Here is a 21,418-nt window from a genome sequence, read left to right on the forward strand (position 1 = left end):
CAGCAGCAACAGGAAAAAGGGAAGGCAATATGCATAAATCTTCTGTCACAGATATAGTACATTTTCCGGAAAATCAATTGAGAGAATGTTTATGGAAGAAAAAGCTGGACAGGAAAGTGTTTTTTGTCTCACGCAGCAAATTGCAAAACAAAGGAAGATGTGATGTGTTGATGCAAAAATCATAAAACAAGACAGTCAAAATCCATGCTAGCAGCTCTTTTAGACTGTAGTTAGTGCCAGCTGTGCTTTGAGCTACATGCCAATGTCAGCATGCTACTATACTTTTTAGCAGGTAAAATTATCTCCATGTTTAGTAATCTCAAGAAGTGAAGCCAATCCAGAAATTCCTTAACCTGCATTATTTCTAATGGCCAGCAGGGGCAGTGTTTCCATGAGCACTACCACCTTGTGTATAAAATTTCTTACCCTGGATAGTGTGCGCAGGAAAGATGCAACTTATCAAATACTTTTCTTTTTAAACACAGCTGTTTGCATAGTGATGAGGTAATGTATCTATTTGTGGCCATGTAACATTAACAACTGTAATATGATGATGGTGAAACTCACTCGTATAGTGCTTGTCGTGGGAAAAACACATCACACATAGATTAAATATAGATATTGTGTCAGGAAAGTTATGTCACTCGCTGTTATGACTTTCATGTTTAATCAGGAGCTTTAAAAAATATGAGAAGAATATCAACTTGCTCGATGTCCCTAGTTGAGGTATAAAGGCTGAGTTCTCATCTTGACCTTTTGTTACACGCCCACTTGTAGACAAACAGCAGACCAAAAACATCTGGCAATGCAGTTTTGTTGTTGCAATCTCGTCTGTGAAATCTGAAAACGTGGCCAAAATCATGTTGCTGGAAATGTTATGGGAGTTTCAGTCATGAAGTAAAAACTGTTTGGGGGAGAATAAGGAGAAAGCAGATCAGCTCTCATTTCACTTCTACTTTTTGGGGCTCTTTTTCTCCTTTTACTGCTATGTGTGTTTACTATGAGAACAATTCTGCACAGAACTGTATATATTTATTTTTGTTAAATAGCTTGCTCCATTAAATATCCTGTTTCTTCAACGTGGATTTGACCTATTGACTCTCATGTAAATTTTCAACAGGCAGCAGTGTTTTTTAGCACTTAAAAGTAATAAGTGACTAATAGACCACCACAAAACGCTTTTTTAGTCTTGGCGATTTACCACTTCAGACATTACTCATTCATCCATTCACACACACATTCATACACTGATGGCCGTGGCTGGTGCCAACTGCCACCATCAGGAATTCATTCACACACCAATGAATGTTCAATATCTTGCCCAAGGTTACTTTGACACGACAGGGATTGAACCATCGACCTTCCGATCGGTGGGAATCACTGCGTCTGGCTATAGCAGCTGGCCAAACATCAGCCCTATTGCTGCTAGACCTTTCTGCAGCCTTCGACACTGTTAACCACCAAATCCTCCTCTCTACACTCACAGAACTTGGTATTCCAGGTTCTGCCCTACCTTGCAGGGAGATCTTTTAAAGTATCTTGGAAGGGAAAAGTGTCCAAACTACAAAACCTTTCCCCTGGGGTGCCTCAAGGATCAGTGCTAGGCCCCCTTCTTTTCTCAATTTACACCACCTAACTTGGCACAATCATCCACAATCATGGCTTCTCATACCATTGTGACGCAGACGATAACCAGCTGTTCCTTTCTTTCCCACCACAGTCTTGAATCGTATCTCTCTCTAGTTAACCCACGGCACCTACTCTTGCTATGTTTCTTGACTTCATCTTTTCTTGTGTTGTATTACCTTTCATTTGTACATTGCTTTGGATAAAAAGGTCTGCTAAATTTAACAACAAACAGAAAGTGTAGGAAGATAGTTTACATGACGGGATGATTCAGTCAAACTTGTCTGAAGAAGTGTGCTGCAGCTAAAAGCAATGCTCACTGATGATGCACTGATGATGTTATTTATTATATGAAACATTATGTCTGATTTTCATTATAATCATAATTCCCTTTTTGTATGGTGCAACACATAACTTAGTTTGCCAGCACTATCAAGTTTTTGTAGTGTTTGTAGAGTGTCTTGAGTGTAATTTTTCCTTTTGCATAATGACCGAAAAGTTTTGGTACAGTAGCAGAACGGTCTGAACCAGAATTCTTTCAGAACATCACATGAGAGTGAGAATTGGTCACTGTCTGCTCTCTGATGATTGCTTAAACTGATATGTAGTGGTGCTGCTGCTATTGTTCAAATGCAGTGATGAATCCACCCTTGAGCTGTTGAATATGTAAATGAAGGGGTCCCATGAAAATGCAAATATTCAGCCCTTTTATTCAGCCTTTCCAGCCACAGAAAAATTAACACAAATAAATGGACAAATGATTAAATAGCAAAGCCTGAACAGTCCTATTTTCTCCTTAAACTAATGCAGCTTCATCTCAAAAAACAAGATAGTTGAATTTCTCTGGGATCTTTAGAAGGGATGGCGCCGCTGGTGTAAGCAGAGCCTGCCAAAAACCCATTTGAATGTTCTCAGTCTAACAGCCAGTCCAGTGCTTTCAGGGCTTACACCTGGGCCGGGCCTTCGAGCGCTCAGCTGTGCAGCCTTTTGAACTGCGATCCACGGAGGCAGAGCGCACAATAAAAGACTCACAGGATCTCAGCGCTCTCACCATGAATAAGCCGGGTCTCTATAGGAATAACTCAAACATACACTGTATATATCTGGTTTTCACATGATGGTATGCAGTATGAATGAAACAGCGGGGTCTGTGAAGGAAAGATACTGAATCATTTCCAGCTCCTGCAGCGCTGGTTTGCACTTTACACCACCTGTGTAGCTGCCAAGCAGCAGGAAATTCCTCTTTAAAGTTCAGTATATCGCACCGATGGAGAGTGATCTGTTGTCTGTCATTATGCAGCACTTTCTCACCACTTCACCTTGCTTTCTTTGGTCCTGGTTACCATCTTGAGCGTGATAATTTACCATCAACTTTCTCTCTTTTGTTTCTTTGGCAGTTCAAAGTGAAACATTGCCTCTTTTGTGGCCTCTACACTAAATACTGTCAGACTTTTAATGGAAACAGATTTTCAACACCTCATATTATCAACACTAAAGCCTTGTGTAAAAGGTAGCTTTTGCTAATGGTTTATATCTGAGTCTATTACCCGTCATTTGAGCCCTTCTCCTTTGCTGGAATCATGTTCCCCAGCAGGCCATTTGAGACGGTGGCGTCAAAGCCGATGTCCTCTATTACAGATAAACATGGCTCGTCCCTCTCAGCTCCATCTCTGTCTCTCTCCATGGGTCTGATAATGATAGGACAGTGCAGAGGGGAGGATCAGTCAGTCAATCTGCTGTTTTGTTTGCATCACAGCCGCTCTAATAGTCACACACATTTGTGCTCTGTTTGTAAGAGAGTCAGAATAAAATGTTGGTAGCCATGAAAACACTTCTCTAGTTATAAAATGTGGAGGATAGAGTGTCTCTATGAGTGATTAGTCTCTTTCTTTTTGTTTGTGTGTGTGTGTGTGTGTGTGTGTGTCTGTGTGTGTGTGCGTGCGTGCGTGCGTGCGTGTGTGTGTGTGTGTGTGTGTGTGTGGCAAGCTCAGGTGCGCAGTCTGAAATTAGAGCAGGAGGTAGAGAAGAACAAGATCCTCTCCGAAGCGCTGCAGACTCTCGCCACAGAGCACCACGAACTTGAGCAATCCGTCGTCAAGGGATCTTCACCGCGGAGTGCCCTCAGCGAGGATGAGTTCCACGACGCCGTGTCTGGTGAGTTGACAAGTTATCAAACACGCTCAAAGGAGATTCTGTGACAAGCTCCCGCTCACACTCGCTGCTCTGTCATTCACCTTTAGGACACTGGAATACTTTTTCCCGCCGGTGATTGTCTTTGGTATTTGGTTTGCTGCTACCCAAGCGTGACGTAAGCGAGTGTTGCCTGGTTGAAGCCTTTTCACATGATTGAGTGTTTTGGTGTGAGAAACCTGCATGGTGTAGCAACATTTAAAACTGACTGATGCTTGAGGATTGTTTCAAAAATGGTTACAAAACAGAAGATTTTTTTAAAGGAGATTTTACTTGTTTTTAATTCTATATAGTCAAACTGCGAGTGTCTTGACACCTTATGTAACCAGTTCCACAGATAAAAGGAAGTTAACATGGATGTGTCGAGGTTGATCTGAATGATAGAGCTCCAATCATTGATGCAGAGCATGACTGTGAATCATTTTTTGTGAATTATATTTTGTAATTAGTTTGCCTGTTTATACAGAAGTCCCCAATTGAATTAGATTATATTGTAAATCTTTGTTTTACAATATAACTACATACAACTTTGTTTTAATGTGTATATACAGTATGGATGGATGGATGGATGGATGGATGGATGGATAGATGCTGGTAATCCCTATGTTTAGATGTAACTTCCTCCTGCAAAAGTCTGTATTTCTGTGCACTTTTTTTTAACAGAATGTGTGCTTAAATGGCTCAAAATGTCTGTGAAAGAGCCCTCAAGCAGTTGTCGATTTTTGGGAAAGAAAGTGCCTTAAAGTCTGTGAGTGTGGACATTGTGGCATTTTTTAATTTCTTGTGCAGTTTGCTTTTTTTTTTTCCTGCCAAGAAACTAAATACACAGACATTGGAATATGTGCATTATGCTAACATCATCCAGTTAGGGTTAAATTGCTATCATGCACGTGTGGGTGGACACTGACCTTATGATCTGACTATAAAAGATATCCTCAGGTACTGGATAATTAATTCAGAAATCTGAACAATGAACAAATTGCCTCCATGTGTCCATCTCAGATTCGGAATCAGAGATCTCCCTGAGCGGCTTTGAGACCGTGGCCAGCCATTCCTTTGAGGAGGACGAGGAGGAGGACGAAGGCTCTGTCATGTTAAGCAGCCCTTGCGGCAGCCCCACCAGCATGTTGCAGGAGGATCACCATGGCGACAAGGATGAGACTCAACCCAACGGGATCACAAAGCATAGGTCAGCGGTGCAGTATGCCTCCACAGTTTCCTAAATGGACCGCAGACCCCCCTTTGCTTTTTTCCACCTTTCATCAAAAGAAACAAACTCAACAAAGGGCTCGTCTCCTCAGAGCAGATTGTTATTATCCCAACTTATTTCTTGCTGTAATATTTCATTGTGTCAGAATGTTATATTTCCCAACTTGCTTTGGGAGTTTATGTTTTCTCCGCAGCTTTGTTTTCCATTTTTAAGTCGTCCCTTGGGTCTTTTCACTTCATAGTGTGAATAATTTAGAGTCAGGGCCAGGCTGGTAAAGGAAAAAGAAAGAGTTGTATTGGAAGAACTAAGCCTTGTGTTGGAGCTGTTAAATATTGATAGGGTCACACAGTGTAATGCAATAATCAGTCTGCAGTATGATCCCATGTTGGCTAATCTCTCCAGGCAGCTTTGGAGTGTACTTCAGACTATTTAGATTTCAAATTCCGTTATTTTATTAACCCTTGTTGTTCATTTTACGGACGTATATGTTATATTCTTGTGATTTTAATTATATTAGCTAAACTTCAACCTGTAAAACTTTAAAGAAAGCTGGTTTGGTCCGCTGTATCTGTTAGACCGCCAAGACGTAAGTGCTGCTGATGAATGGTTGCAAGGCTGTTTACCACCATTGATACTGGTGTGGATTGTCTCCCTTGGCTTTGTTCCAGTATGTCACACAATACATTTCAGGCTTTTGTTGACTATATTCACTTGAATAAGATATGATGCCTGCAGCTATTATATGTCTGGTACATTTACTCTAATGAAAAGTGTCTATTTTAAGAGCATTAGCTTCAAGTCAGTGTATCTTACAAACACAATAGAAGTAATACAACTGTGTATTAATGTCTGTTATTCTAGGACAAGCTTACCCACACCAATGTTTTCAAGAAATGACTTCAGTATTTGGAGTATCCTGAGGAACTGCATTGGAATGGTGAGTATAACGTTCATTTATCATATTTATTAGCCATGCTAGCTTAAAAAGAAGAAGTTGTATAAACCTAATGTTCACTACCAGACACAGTTAGAGACTAGCTGGGGAACATAGTAGATCATTTAACTGCTAAAGAGCCAGACCTATCCCTCAGGAGTCGGTGGAGACCAAAAACAGAGCTAAAAGAGAGTAAATATTGAACTTAAATTCGTCATCAGGGGGACATAATTGTATTATTCTATTTTTTCTGCAACTGCTGGAAGAAATAAATTAGCAAATGTTTGCTAACAAGATGGCAATATCAGCCCCCACTCAAAGCAAGTTGAGTTGACCATCCCTGGGGTAGAGTATTACCATATATGTTCTGTACTTCAAGATTAGACCATGAAAGAGTTTAGACCAGGGGCCGGCAACCTTTACTAACAAAAAAGCCATTGTTGGTCAAAAAAAGAGAAAAAATTTGGAGTGGAGCCACCAAACTTATTTGGAACCATATAATGAAGATAAAGCAGCCTACTAAGTCTAAATAAGCCCACCAGCATTACTAATAGGTCATAAAGAGCATTAATTAATATAATTTTGTAAGAATGCAGCAAGGACCAAAGTTCAAATAAGAGGTTGGACACTGAAGAAATATCTCTAAACTAGACTTGAAGTTGGCAAAAGAGAAAGATTAAGGCGCCATAGACTTTTTATCATTTCAGTTGACTAAAAGTTCAAAGCATTTTTTTAATGCTGTGTATAAGCTACACATTTTTACAATTGAAGAATACAAATTGCTTTGGGCCCCACACCAATGATAAATTAAATTGAAAGAAAATCTAAAGAAATAACCATTTCATTTGGTATAATGGTTTTGTCACAGGCACAGGGAGCCACTGCAGATGGTCTGAAGAGCCACATGTGGCTCTAGAGCTGCAAGTTGCCTAGCCCTGGTTTAGAAACTGTAATCAAAAACCTGTTGCATTTTATCTTGTATCGGAAGAGAAGACACTTGGTTTCTTTTTGTACCAAAGAAGGACACACTAAATGTACAGTTATTCATTTGGCAGACACCATTTCCAAAGCGAGATACTGTACAAATGACGTATGACACTAGTTGGCCTCAGCATGTTTGAAAACAAATATTCTCTAAGGCCTTTTTTTTAGCAGTCAGTCTTTATTACTGTTTCAAAAATTTCTGTATAAGAGACGAATGAAACCAGGTCCTTCAGTTCCTCTTCATGTCTTTTTTTAGGAACTCTCCAAGATCACAATGCCAGTGATTTTCAACGAGCCACTCAGCTTCTTGCAGCGTCTGACAGAGTACATGGAGCACACTTACCTCATCCACCAGGCCAACGCCTTCACAGACTCTATTGAGAGGATGAAGGTACAGTAGTACACTCTGTTACAGACTTGGCCCTGACTTGTGACACCAGGGAGTCCACACACAAAAGTTCCAAATTTGAAATGAATGAATTCAAAAACAGTAAAATAAGATGGGGTGTGAAGCTCTGGAAGGAATCAGCGGGGTAAGGCATTTATAGATGAATCCGAGCACGCAACAAAGCTTTGAGAGTGGTGGATACAAAGGAAACAAGTGACTTACCTGCTGTGCTGGAGAGGGTGGATTCCCCTTCAATCAGTTGTGGAGCTCAGAATGTGTGAATGCTTTTCAGACCCTGAAGAGGCACATCATACCTCGGCTCCTGTGCTGGCTTTTGTGATTTCACCAAAGCTTTTCATCTGGAAATTGATGCTAGCTCAGTAGTTGAGAAGGCAACGATGGTGATAAGGGCCCTGTTGAAGGAATAGATTCATGAGTGCCAGCTTCTTCAAAGAAGACAGGGAAATGGGCAGTGTGAATGTTTTAATCGCACTTCCCAAGAACTACTAAGAAAGTTAGCCGTGTTTCCACTGAGTCCACTGAGTTTTGGAAATCGGCTGAGTGTTTTGGCTACGACCACCAGTTAGTTCCCCTCTGCCTCTGTTCCCATACAGGTACTTTTGTAGCAGCTAAACAAACGGAGTTCGAATGTGACGTAAATAGTTCCGCAACACTTGATTATTCAGCAACAATTTTGACCGCGATGTCAGTGACGCAACGCTGACAACAGACCGTTGCGGCAAGTCCAAACAGTTGAAACATTAACATGGAAGGAGAGGAGATGGTTTCTGTCTTTGGTTTCATGTTCTTGATTCTCTCGTCTCAGTCTACTTTGCTAATTACCTTTAAAAATGGCGCTTTTATGTTGTGGTTGTGTCGAGTTCTACTCACGTCATATCTCACCTCAACCGTATCCAATAAGTGTCAACTAGTTAGTAGCGGCTCAGTACCAGAAAGTACCTGCCTCAGGTAGGTACTTTTCTGAGCTGCTACCTGAGCCGATAACCGGTGAAGTTGGGCAGATCTTGGGCAAGTCCATCGATCTACCAGTGGACATCCGTTGGTCATAAGGGACAAGAAGTTTAATGGGACTGCTGATGATTGGATCTTTGCACACCAGAGCCAGTTAAAGGCAGTTCACAGTAACACACAGAGACAGACACGACTGGCAGAGGCAACAAGTCAAAGCCACGGGGTCTCTTAATGGCAAAGTGATCTGTACAAACATTGTCAGGGTTAGCACAAGATCCAGGACTTGTGGTTGCCAGCGGCATAACAGGTGTTGTCTCAGCCGAATTCCAAAGGTTTGGTTTATACTATGGCTCTCGTATTTGGTTCCTAGGCTCCCCGTAATGTACAGCAGCTTGAGCTAAGTCCCTGTGGTATTGACTGGTCCATAGACCAGACTAGAGGGGTGAATGGAGAAGCTTGCTTGGAGGAGCGGGGCTTCTGCTGACAAGGGGTCTGAAGAGGAAAGCGGGGCTGCTCATTAAGTTTTATGCCAAAGGGTTTCGGAAAGAAGGAACTTGATCAAGTGCCTGGGGAGGCCAGTGCTTCAGAAGAGCGGAGCGATGTGGAGGATGTAGCACCTGATTCAAAGCAGGTCCCTGAGAAAGAGCTGTCCAAGGACAATCAAGACTCTTTTATGGAAGGCTTGCACTCCAATTATTTACATGTGCCACAATCTGCAATTCCAAGGCAAGGAGCAAAAGCTAAGCTTGTAGCTCACCTTAATAGGTTGTGGTTAAGCACTCTGAACATTTTCTGTACACTTGAATTAATAATATAAACAGATCTCCAGCACTGTAGGGTAACTGAACATGAAAAATACTGAGCTGACTGCTTTGCCTTGCAGTGGGTAGGGGTGTGCGGGGACGTATGAGACTCACTTGGGTTGCAAGTTCTAGTGGTAAGGATTCGATGGGCTAATATGTTGTTGTGTCCTTTAGTGCTTCTTCCAGATTCGGAGCGGTAGGTGGTGATGTGGGTCCTGGCAAGGACAGTCCCAACGAGGAGGCTGTAGCCACAGAGTGTCCGGCTGTCCACAGTTCGTCCTTTGCACATGACGCGTCTCGAAGTTGTCGGGTTCTGACTATCACTGTCCTACAGACATAAAAGGGACACCATCAGTGCAATCAATGCATGTCATATCAGACTTAAAAACTCATAAGAGTGTAACATGTCAACTGTGATGGGTGAAACATCAACCAAATTAAAAGATTTTGTCAAAAAATGAACCTCAATTGCTGTCTTTTTAAGAATGCTGCATTAGATCCTCACATTTCTTTTCTCCTTGCCTGCTTGTTGGAGAGGTGGCTGAGGTTCTGAGTTCTGCAAAAAGCCACACACCCTGATGATCTTGCAAACATTTGCCAACTTTTTGGGTGGTACAAAAGTCTGCCCTGAGGCATCTAAAGGCCACCATCAGCTTTTCAGGAGGCTTGTAGCATGCTCAACAACTGAGCATCATTCTAACTAGGCCTGGGCGATTATATGATCGCGATTATTGATTGTGAGAAATTTCAGGTTGATTACGGTGATCAGTCGTGAGCATATTTACTCAATTAAACAGGTCAGAAATGTGCGTGACAACAGCCAATCAGAGTCGACCTTTTCCTGCTCCGTTTGTAAGTTGCTGGAAAATAAAAAGAAAGACCGAACTTGAAGCTAAACGTGGAGCTGAGAGCAGCGAAATAGATGACAGCCATGACTTGGAGCAATAAACCAGAGAGGAACAGGTGAATGAAGGGAAAGAGCAAAGGAAATTACTATCTATCCGCCGCTGTATTGAGAGAAAACTAACATTCACAGCAGGGCAATTCACACACAGGTATGGTGCATTCAATATGGTGCGTTCAAGAGCGTGGGACATATGGAAACTTACAGAGAAACAAGTTAGACTGAATGGGACTTAGTTCAATAAACAAGTTCGCAAAAAATTAACAGCATGAGCTTTCTTACAGCAACAAATCTCACAGTTTGTTTATTTTGGGTCTTGCATACCTGCAAAAACACTGTAAAGTAGTTCACTATCTTTTGCATCAGGCTTGAATATTTAAAATTACAGCTATATGTTGTTTGTTAACTTACCAAGAAGCCATCACACACTGCCTGCCTGTAGGATGTTTTCTACACTGCCATGCATCAGGATAAAGAAGTCATGTGTTGAGCCACGACATTGTACCACTAAACTAGTCAGGAACAACAAATTTATAAAATGAAAAACTTAGCATAGCATACTAAATTACTTTGTAAAAAGACTTGAAGCTACTAAGCTTCCTCACTAGTGGGCACAATAGACAGTAACAACTTACCAATGCTACTTATCAAATGAAGAGGAAAATTGAACAGCTGAAAAACACCAACAGCAGCATTCCTGAAGGGATACCTTTGATTCCGGACGAGCCCCCATTTGTTACAAGCTTGGCTTAAAACAAGACAGGGTGTGGATATGGAAGTGGTCACTGCTGTAAGGCATGTATGGGTGATCTGTGTGAGTGTTGTAAAACATGTAAACCTAAACGTGCAGCCATATTTTAACTGGATTAATGATCTTTGAGTTAAGTGTGTATGAGTTTGCGTATTTTTATCTGTTGGCAGTGTGTGGCTGCGTTTGCCGTGTCTGCTGTGGCCTCCCAGTGGGAACGGACTGGTAAACCCTTCAACCCTCTGCTGGGAGAAACCTATGAACTGGTCAGGTAAGAGGGATTTTACAGCACTTGCTCTACACTGATTATATACTAAATGCTTGTCCATCCTCTAACAGTCTTACTTTGATGCTTGGTCTCCCGTTATCCCAGAGAGGATCTGGGCTTTAGGCTTCTGTCAGAGCAGGTGAGCCACCACCCTCCAGTCAGCGCCTTCCATGCTGAGGGCCTAAAGCAAGACTTTGTGTTTCATGGATCAATCTACCCCAAACTCAAGTTCTGGGGCAAGAGTGTAGAAGCAGAGCCGAAAGGTGTCATCACACTGGAGCTGCCCAAGTAAGGACTTCTATATCATTAAAAAAAGATGCCATTCTTTTTTTTCCCGTCTTTTCATTAAAAAATATCAATCAACTCCTCCACTTCTTAAAATGACAAATCTGATTGACAAGAGCTGTGAATCTGTTTACACACAAAAGTTTGTAACCCTTCTAATGTTCCTCAGTATGAGTGGCCTGTAGACTTTTGTCACATATTATAATTTTCATCTTGTGAATTCCCTTTCATAGTACTCCACTGATTTACCATATGAATTTTTTTTTATTCCTCACATTTTTCTATCTTGTCAAAACTTGGCACCTACATTACCCACAACTGGGCCACAGACAGTTTGGACATGGATTTCATGCTAATGTCAGCTAATGTGGCCTAACTAGCCTCATGCAGAGATGATGAGTGGAAGTCTAACAAGCTAACATCTTTGTCACTTCACACCCAGATTCATCATATTAAAACTTGTAGTCCTCAGACCCAATCAACACTGACTAGTGTTGTGTCATTTGCAAACCCCTCGTTCAAAAGAATGTCTCTTTTGGGTGAACGAACTGAACTGAATCCATTAACTTCGCTCAGTTGTGAGAGAATTTGCTGGAAATCACTGAGTGAGTTAGTCAAGTTCTTTCACAGTTTCAAAAAACAGTGGCTGAACCCCTCTTAGATCCTTTCACTGTGAGGGAATGGTGCATATTCAGTGATACGTTCACTGAACATGCTACATAGTTATTTGCAGCAGTACTCACCAACACCTGCAGACTTTGATGTATAAAATCGGCAGAGTTCCCTTTTAAGTTAATGTTTTATCTCCAGGTACAATGAAGCCTACACATGGACAAATCCTACATGTTGTGTTCACAACATCATTGTGGGCCAGCTGTGGATCGAGCAGTATGGAAGTGTGGAAGTGATCAACCACAGGTAAGAGGACAAAGAAATTCCAAAATATTTGCACATAATGTAGGCCTATTGAAAACTATACCATAGAGTGCATTTTATCAAGTAGAAGAAGTCTGACACAGCAGATATAAACATTTTGAGGAAGTTTGACCAACAAGGAGGAAAATGGGCCAAGCAGATGAGGAAGTTTCATCTGACTCAGAGAGTGAGAGGATAATATGCACTTTTCATTTTTCCCCCAGAACTGGTGAAAGGTGCTGCCTGAATTTCAAACCGTGTGGCCTTTTTGGAAAAGAACTGCACAAGGTCGAAGGTTATATTCTTGATAAAAGGTACCACCACACTGACTCATGATGTTCAGAAAATTCATTGAAATAATGGATGCACAAGGACTTATTATTCTTGTCTTGAATGCTGAGAGAAATAATGGACACACTGAATTATTAATTTGTGTGAAAACTTTTTGCATATTGCAACATACAGTATTTATATAGCTGATGCCTTCCTCCATGCTACCATATTGCACAACAAATATGAGTGAAAATAACTGTTTAAATAGGCCTCATTTGTAAATCAGGACAGCAACGTTAGCTGGGGTCAATTCCCTGAGCACACTTCTAACTTTAAGTGTGCCCATTTCAAAATCAAATAGCTAATTATCAATCAACTGTTGAAATTGATATAACACATTATGAAAGAATGGACACAATTACATGTGACCCCAAGAAGGAGACTAAATATGCAAGCATCAGTCATTCAGACACAGGTGACATGCTAAGACTATGGCTGAAAAAAAAAAGAATAATTTTGTGTTCTCCCAAGAAACTTTTGCATTCTCCAAAGTAATTTTTACTGCGGTAACATGAGCTGCCGAATGAAAAACCAAGGCTAGCTGTTGCCCAGTGTTTTTGCAGTAAATATTTCTTGGGCAAAAACAAAAGTTTTGCAAAAAAACAAAGTTTCTCAGTAGAACACAAATATATATATATTTTTTAAATTCCATCCATCTATTTACTTTTCTCCCCAATTTTCTTTTTTGTCACCTGCTATTTATTTCTCTCCCCATGTCCCCTTAGGGGCTCTGTTATACACAGACTCACCGTAATCATTATCTTGTGTTTGTGCCTGAGGATATGTGTATGTGTGTGTGTTTTCCACAGCAAAAAGAAGCTGTGTGCTCTCTATGGGAAGTGGACAGAGTGCCTGTATATTGTTGACCCTGCCACCTTCGAAGCATACAAGAAAAACGACAAGAAAGGGGCAGGGGAGAAAAAAAGCAGCAAAGCGGTATGAGCTGCTTCCTGCCGATCAGCAGGGAATCACATGAGCTTATTATTGTGATTCATCATGTGAATAATGTAGTTTGATGAGTTGAGGGAAAATATCAATATTTTTCAAGTCAAATAAAATGCTACTATTGTTAGATCTTTGCTAAAATCCATAATTAACTTCGTTCTATCAATAAACGCTTTGATAATGCATCCTGCAGAGAGCATGATTAATATGTAGACTTTTGAGTGTAGCATGAAATCTTCCTGTCACTGGTTTTCAGGGGTGCAGTGAGGATCAGGAGGAGGTTCCATCTCCAGCTGCAGACACTGTGGAGATGATTCCTGGCAGCCAGCTGCTGTGGAGAATCGCACCAAGACCGGCCAACTCAACCGAGGTCTGACTGATTCATCGACACTAAAAAATAATTTTTCCTCTCAATCACCATGGCCCTCATTTATCAAAGGAGCGTAGAAATGAGCGCTGATCTGAGCGCATATTTCGTCTTACGACAGGGTTCACGTGGGATTTATCAAACGATCGTATCTCTCCAATCACATTGTAAAAATGATCGGCTGTTGATAAATGTGGCGGCTCGAAACAAGCGTCATTTAAATGTCACGCCCTAATATATCCCCGATTCAGAAGGCTCACCTCAAGAGTTTACGACAGCAAAGGACGCAATACGGCCAAAAGAGGATTTTTCCCCCTAAAGCCAGCTTTATTAGCAACATGCACCGTTACAAATAACAACAGTAACGACATATAGATGTCCAACCAGGATAACGGTAAATAGCAGAAGACAACAACATTTAATAGCCTCGTCTAATATTCTGGTTAAAGAATTTTTATTTTTAATGACGCTTTAATGATAAATGATGTAGTCTAAACATGTTTTGCTTTGTCACCATTAAAAAACAAAACACTGCAGAGTTTGATCAGCTCCAGGCATTGATACTATAATCTAAGATGGGCCCATGTGTTCTGTGTTTGTAATGTTACCAATCGGTCTTTAATTGCAGATGTACAGCTTCACATCCTTTGCAATGCAACTAAACGAGCTGCAGAAAGAGATGGAGGGAGCCATTCCTCAGACTGACTGCAGGCTGAGGCCAGACATACGAGCCATGGAGAACGGTGACATTGGTAATAACTGTTAGTAACATATTGGAACTGAAAATAAAAGAAGAATACCCTAGCTGTAGTATTAAACACTATAATGTTAATTTTTCAATAGACCTTGCCAGTGAGGAGAAGAAAAGGCTTGAGGAAAAACAGAGAGCAGCTCGCAAAAGCCGCTCCAAATCTGATGAAGAGTGGAAGACAAGGTGAGGTTGTTGATGAAACTGGACAATACAAACATTGTCAATATTGTTAATTCAGATATCTCTATTCATACCAAATATCCTGTTCAATCTGCTAAAATTAAGTGACACTCATCTAATTTAGATTAATTTATACCGTTATATGCAGTATAAGTGTGGCTAAATCTGTTTTTTTGTCTTTAAAGGAATAATTCAAAATCTTGAAAAAACAATAATTTGCTTTGTTGCCGTTGAATCAATATCCCCCTGTCAGTATGCCGCATATAAACCTACAGCTAACAGCTGGTTAGCTTAGCTTTGTTTGCTCAAAGACTGTAAATGGAGAAACAACTAGCCAGCATTATCATTTTCTACAGTCATGGAAAAATTATTAGACCACTTTTTTTCTTCCATTGCTTGTTCATTTAATGCCTGGTACAACTAATAGTTTATTTGGTTGGACAAATATCATGATAACAACAAAAATAGCTCATAAGAGTTTAACTTAAGAGCTGATATCTAGCCATTTTCCATGGTTTTCTTGATAATAACCAAAATCATTATCAAGAAAACCATGATATATCATGCCTGCCAAATTTTGTTAAACTACATCAAATTTAAAAGTCGGGGCTATGACTTTGAAAACTGCTAAGGGCGCTATTGAGCGAATGTGCTACCAAACAAAAGACCCACAAATTTTCAACAATTCTGATGCGTGTGCCAAGTTTTCAATTCCCTTTCATCCTAAAAAAGTGTTTCATTTAGTAGAATCAGAGGTGCTATTAGACGGATTTAGTTATGCTTGGACAGAACCAGTTTAGCTGCTCACCATTTGTATTCCATATATATAAAACTTAAACTAACTAAATGCGTAAGGCACTGAGGTTTCCCCCATTTACAGTGACGACGGGTACATTTACAACCTGTACAGAAATACAAATTCAAAATACAGATAATAGACAAGACAAATGAATAAGTAAAACTGCTTTTCAAAATGACCAAAGCTAAACAGTTGCAAAAAGTTGTAGGAAAGTCTGCAATATATATATATATATATATATATATATATATATATATATATATATATATATACATATATACACTATAATATATAAAGTATATGCTAAGCTAAGCTAACTGACTTCATATTTGCCGTACAGATATAGAAGTGGTGTAATAAGATTTATTGTCTGTTTCTCTGCAAAAAACAAAAAGATGTCGAAGTATTACTTAATAAAATTAATAAAATGTCAGCATTGTCAGCTCAGAATATCCTCTCTTTACTTTGCTAGGCTAAGCTAGAATTGTTGTACAATGTAATTTACATTACTTTATGTTCAGTTTTCACTCTGGTTTGTAATTCTGCTATTTTAATGTCTTTGCATACTGTTTCATACTTCAAACTGATTTTCCATTTTCTTTTCATCTGACTTGTTAAAGGAGTCCTGCCCTGGGCCCAAGGTTAGAGCTGCTCGCTGTTTGATTGAAATGTGTGATGTGATCGTGTGACATGTTTTCCAAACACTTCCTATTCTCTAAATTAAAGTCTTATCTTTATAACTCACCCTGCTTTTTGTTAAGATATGACAGAGAATCAGTGATGATAGAATCACAGCTTGTCAATGTGATTAATCTGTGTTCCCTCCACCAGCATGGCAGCTTCCTGATGGAAATGGTCAAACTCCACAGGAGTCCTCTCCCTAATCATTCCTCTCCTTGCTTTAGTGCAGCAAAGATAAAACAGTATGTTGAGAAATGCTTTGAGGAAACCTTTAAAATTAAATTATCTGACTCCAACACAAAATCCTCACCTATTTCTCTGCGCCGATCATTTGATAGGAAAAGGATGAGCAGGAGACGTCCGAGTTCTCAGTTTAACTAATAATTTTATTACAATACGTCAAGAAATGTGCAGTTACAGAGTTCAATCTACACATCCCTGACATGACATTAGGCTGGTCAATTCATGTAGGTTGGACACAGTCTATTTTCCCTGAACCCTTTTTAAAAAAATCCTAACAGAGGTTTAATAAGAATGTAGGTAGAACTCTCCAGAAGTGCCTCCTTCCTCCAATCCGTTGATTTGTTTATTGCATACATGGACACCTCATGTCACCAAGCAGAGAAGACGGTTATCTTTTCTGCTCAGCACACCATATCTGTGACCTGACCTGTTAACAAAACTTTAAAACAAACTCCTGCCTTGATAGGACTTGCAGAGATATTATTGGAGACACAGATTTTTGCAACAAAAAAATAAAACATAAAATATATCTTTTTGTGAATATAGAGTCTTACTCTAAATAGGGCAGAGGAAGTTCAAGCAGATGCAGTAAATTTATTTAGTTTAATCATAGTTTAAAACAATATTAGCACATGATCATTGTATCAAAGCATCTTGCATGCACAGGATCGCTCACACACACATATAATGAATTAAGCATGCATAGATAGTGACGTTCGTCACACAGAGACAGACAACAGAGACAGACAACAGAGACAGAATCACAGATTATTCTAACAAGTACAAAGTTAATTTTAATATAAAGTGAAACACCAAAGAGACTAACTCTGATGCAAATTACCCATAACCTTGTGATGAAGCATGCCTGACCTTCCCTCCTCGATTTCCCTGATTTGTTTGAATTATGATTTTCTGGCTGCTGTCCTGTCAGTTTGATAGGAACTCAAATTGAATGCTGATGTGTCTTCATTGTGTTTTCAGGTGGTTTCAGCAGGGGCAAAACCCTCATATAGGCGCCCAGGACTGGCTCTTTTCTGGTGGATACTGGGACAGGAAATACAGCCAGCTGCCAGACATTTACTAATGGACATTTACTGCGGAGAGAAATAAGCACCATACAGTGTCCTTTGCATGGAGGTGCATTTTTCCTTTTTAAATAGAATATCTACAGTAAATACAAGCAATATGCAAACAGTACATTTAAACTGTGTGGCCTTAATCTACTTTAAAATTGTGCAGAAAAATGTCAATAATCAATATTTAAACATTATGAAATGTAAAGTTGTTTGACAATGCTTTTAACTGTAGCAACTGTATTTACACTGACACTTGTTTGTTTCTGTTCATAATGAACTTTTAGTGCAACAGAGACGTTGGGGCTCATGTTTTCAATGTTTATCTGTCTTCTTTTAAATGTTCATAATGATGTTTTGATTCTTGTTGAATATCTGTATATATACTTTACAACAAATCCAAGCACCAGTGACCTCACCTTGTCATTAATATTCCCTCTGGACTCAAAACTACTAGCAGTCAGTAAATATGAGATTGATGTGGATGTTGTTGTCCTGATGTATATTGCCTTGTTAAAAGAAAATGAAGAAGAAAAAAACACTAACAAAAACACACATTGTATTTTCTACATCAATATTAAATGGGTTCTGTGAAGAGATTTAAGAATATTTTAACGGTGTGTGTATATAAACCTGTTAGACAGACTAAACAAAGTTGAATGGAGGTCATAAGGTCACATTATGTAGAAACTATATATTTTAAGGCGTTTTGCCTCCTTAAAGAGCATTGAAAGTATTTTGTTGAAAACTGAAATAAAACACTTCAGTGTATTCATATGTTTTTGCCATTTATGTGAAGTATGCTTGGGATGCAAGAGGAAGTTCAGAAGAGTCTGAAAAAGTAATCTAATGTGATGATTATCTTTTCAGTGGCTGAAAGAGATATAGAAACCCAGAGGAACAGTCAGTATATGTGTGAATGGCAGTGTGATTTGCATGTGAATGAGGGGAACTGAAATTAAATGTCTCACATAGCTTATCCACTAGGGGAAAACGAGAAGGCATGCAAAGAGTTGAGAATGGTGCAAGATGGCCAGGAATACTAATGAAAAACTTTGCATGCAGTTTGGGAGGTGATAACAGAAACCCACATTTTTATATGTGCGTCTTTATATTGAGTAAATGCAATTTAAAGTTTTATGAATGACTTAGTTACTTTCTCAGCGCAGCACTCAAATATGTCACTAGATGGCACCACTAAATGCAAACTGCTAACTTTTGTTGCTAACTTCAGGAAGTAGGGGGTTGATATTTATTCAAATGACATGTGTCTGCATAAACACTTAGTGTGTGTTGATTACCTTGAAAAGGTTAAAAAGGTTAAGTCACACGCTAACATGCTAGGCTAGCATTAGCGAGTAAGGTCAGGACAGCCATGGAGACACTAACAAGACAAGTTAAAGGGGGTTGTTATTAACTAACTTACACATATAAGGATAATGGTAATTAATATGTGTTTTAAATACATTTTATACTCCTGAGGCAGGTGTTTTTCATGTTGCTCTAAATATAAAACATGGTAACTGTTCACTTACTGAGCATTCATTATAAAAAATAAGTGTATATTTCTAACTATTTTCTTAATTTATTACTGTGTTTTTCAGGGCTTTCAGGGATTGCTGGGCAGTTTTGTTATACTGAGGCTAATGTGACTGCAGCCTGCCCCTCTTCACACGTCTGGTAAGTGAAAAGTGAGACCTCTTTTAGCTGATACACAGTGGTAATGGGAAGTTAATAGGGGTCACTTTTGTAGCAACCTGGTGTATGTGTTTCAGTCATCACCCATTCAGTCCTGTTCAGGGTCACAGAAACCTATCAAAGCAGGTCAAAGCAGGCATACATTCAAGCCAAGTCAGTGCATTACAGCTGACATGTACTGCCCACGTTACAGTGATACCAGCGATACCACATACAGAGAAACCTGCCCTGAGAGAATGGGACATATTATATCAGGGCAAGTACTCCATCTCGTGGTCAAAATTAGAACAGCACATTGAATTGTATGCCTTTAAAAACTGTTTAGATGTCAAGTATGTCCTGTTGTTAACATGCACTGTAAGGTAGGGGTGTGTGTGCTGGTGGGTGCTCCTGTTTCAGCTAAGTGGAACTATTGCTGTCTAACTAATATTGTGCCTGTAAAACAAAGATACAAGCCAGATGGTGTTATTGAAGTTTAAATACATTTATGCCCGTGTATGGTATTTTTAACCCTCAGGGCCCACTTTAATGTACTACCCTTTCAGGCCGTTAGGGACAAAAATGTCCACTTCCAAAAATAGGTGATAAAAATTTAACAGATCAATATTTCTTTCTACTTTTTTCTGCATAAACCTCCTTAACAACTTCCACCCTGCTGAAAAATACCAAATGTTTAAACATTTTTGGCATTTTAACCCTTTAAATGCCAGTTTGATTGCACAATGTCACTGATGTTTTTTATGAAAAAAAACAAAAATGTAGTTATTTTCCATATAATAAATAATTTTTGGCTGGGGCTTTTGTATTTATCACAGCCTTGGATATGTCAAAGATTAAGAACCAAATTGATTTTTATGCATTTTTAGTTTTTGTGTAGTGTCAGATTTAAAATGTTCTACCCTTTCAGGCACTTTGGGCTGAAAATGTCCACTTCCAGAAAAACACTATAAAAACTTTACAGATTAATATTTTTTTCTACTTTTTTCTGCATAAACCTCTTAAACAACTTCCACCCTGCTCAAAACTACCAATTATTCAAATATTTTGAGGATTTTAACCCTTTAAATGCTAGTTTGATTACATGATGTCACTGTTTTTTAAAGAAAAAAAAACACAAAAATGTAGTTATTTTCCATATAATAAATAATTTTTGGCTGGGGCTTTTGTTTTTATCACAGCCTTGGATATGTCAAAGATTAAGAACCAAATTGATTTTTATGCATTTTTAGTTTTTGTGTAGTGTCAGATTTAAAATGTTCTACCCTTTCAGGCACTTTGGGCTGAAAATGTCCACTTCAAAAAAAACACTATAAAAACTTTACAGATTAATATTTTTTTCTACTTTTTTCTGCACAAACCTCTTAAACAACTTCCACCCTGCTCAAAACTACCAATTATTCAAATATTTTGAGGATTTTAACCCTTTAAATGCCAGTTTGATTACATGATGTCACTGTTTTTTAAAGAAAAAAAAACACAAAAATGTAGTTATTTTCCATATAATAAATAATTTTTGGTTGGGGCTTTTGTTTTTATCACAGCCTTGGATATGTCAAAGATTAAGAACCAAATTGATTTTTATGGATTTTTAGTTTTTGTGTAGTGTCAGATTTAAAATGTTCTACCCTTTCAGGGCCTTTGGGCTGAAAATGTCCACTTCCAAAAAAACACTATAAAAACTTTACAGATTAATATTTTTTTCTACTTTTTTCTGCATAAACCTCTTAAACAACTTCCACCCTGCAGGAAAATACCAAATGTTTAAACATTTTTGGCATTTTAGCCCTTTAAATGCCAGTTTGATTGCACAATGTTTGATGTTTTTTATGAAAAAAAAACACAAAAATTTGGTTATTTTTCATATAATAAATATTTTTTGGCTGGGGCTTTTGTTTTTATCACAGCCTTGGATATGTCAAAGATTAAGAACAAACTTGATTTTTATGCATTTTTAGTTTTTGTGTAGTGTCAGATTTAAAATGTTCTACCCTTTCGGCCCCTTTGGGCTGAAAATGTCCACTTCCAAAAAAACACTATAAAAACTTGACAGATTAATATTTTTTTCTACTTTTTTCTACATAAACCTCTTAAAACACTTCCACCCTGCTCAAAACTACCAAT

General features: G+C 38.9%; 1 protein-coding gene across 1 annotated transcript in view; it reads left to right on the top strand.

Annotated features, from left to right (window-relative positions):
* Positions 1 to 18,363, top strand: part of LOC131977976 (oxysterol-binding protein-related protein 1-like) — a 32,837-nt gene extending 14,474 nt beyond the window's left edge. The window contains exons 16-29 of the mRNA XM_059341462.1: positions 3,618 to 3,780; positions 4,819 to 5,005; positions 5,888 to 5,963; positions 7,201 to 7,335; positions 10,933 to 11,030; positions 11,133 to 11,315; positions 12,123 to 12,230; positions 12,452 to 12,541; positions 13,370 to 13,496; positions 13,762 to 13,875; positions 14,501 to 14,624; positions 14,716 to 14,806; positions 16,223 to 16,243; positions 17,508 to 18,363. Of these exons, the coding sequence (XP_059197445.1) occupies positions 3,618 to 3,780; positions 4,819 to 5,005; positions 5,888 to 5,963; positions 7,201 to 7,335; positions 10,933 to 11,030; positions 11,133 to 11,315; positions 12,123 to 12,230; positions 12,452 to 12,541; positions 13,370 to 13,496; positions 13,762 to 13,875; positions 14,501 to 14,624; positions 14,716 to 14,806; positions 16,223 to 16,243; positions 17,508 to 17,610 (1,620 nt within the window). The 3' untranslated portion in view covers positions 17,611 to 18,363. The remainder of the gene's footprint in view (positions 1 to 3,617; positions 3,781 to 4,818; positions 5,006 to 5,887; positions 5,964 to 7,200; positions 7,336 to 10,932; positions 11,031 to 11,132; positions 11,316 to 12,122; positions 12,231 to 12,451; positions 12,542 to 13,369; positions 13,497 to 13,761; positions 13,876 to 14,500; positions 14,625 to 14,715; positions 14,807 to 16,222; positions 16,244 to 17,507) is intronic.
* Positions 18,364 to 21,418: the final 3,055 nt, after the last annotated feature.

The sequence above is a fragment of the Centropristis striata genome, chromosome 9 (assembly GCF_030273125.1).
Source record: "Centropristis striata isolate RG_2023a ecotype Rhode Island chromosome 9, C.striata_1.0, whole genome shotgun sequence".
Classification (NCBI taxonomy): domain Eukaryota; kingdom Metazoa; phylum Chordata; class Actinopteri; order Perciformes; family Serranidae; genus Centropristis; species Centropristis striata.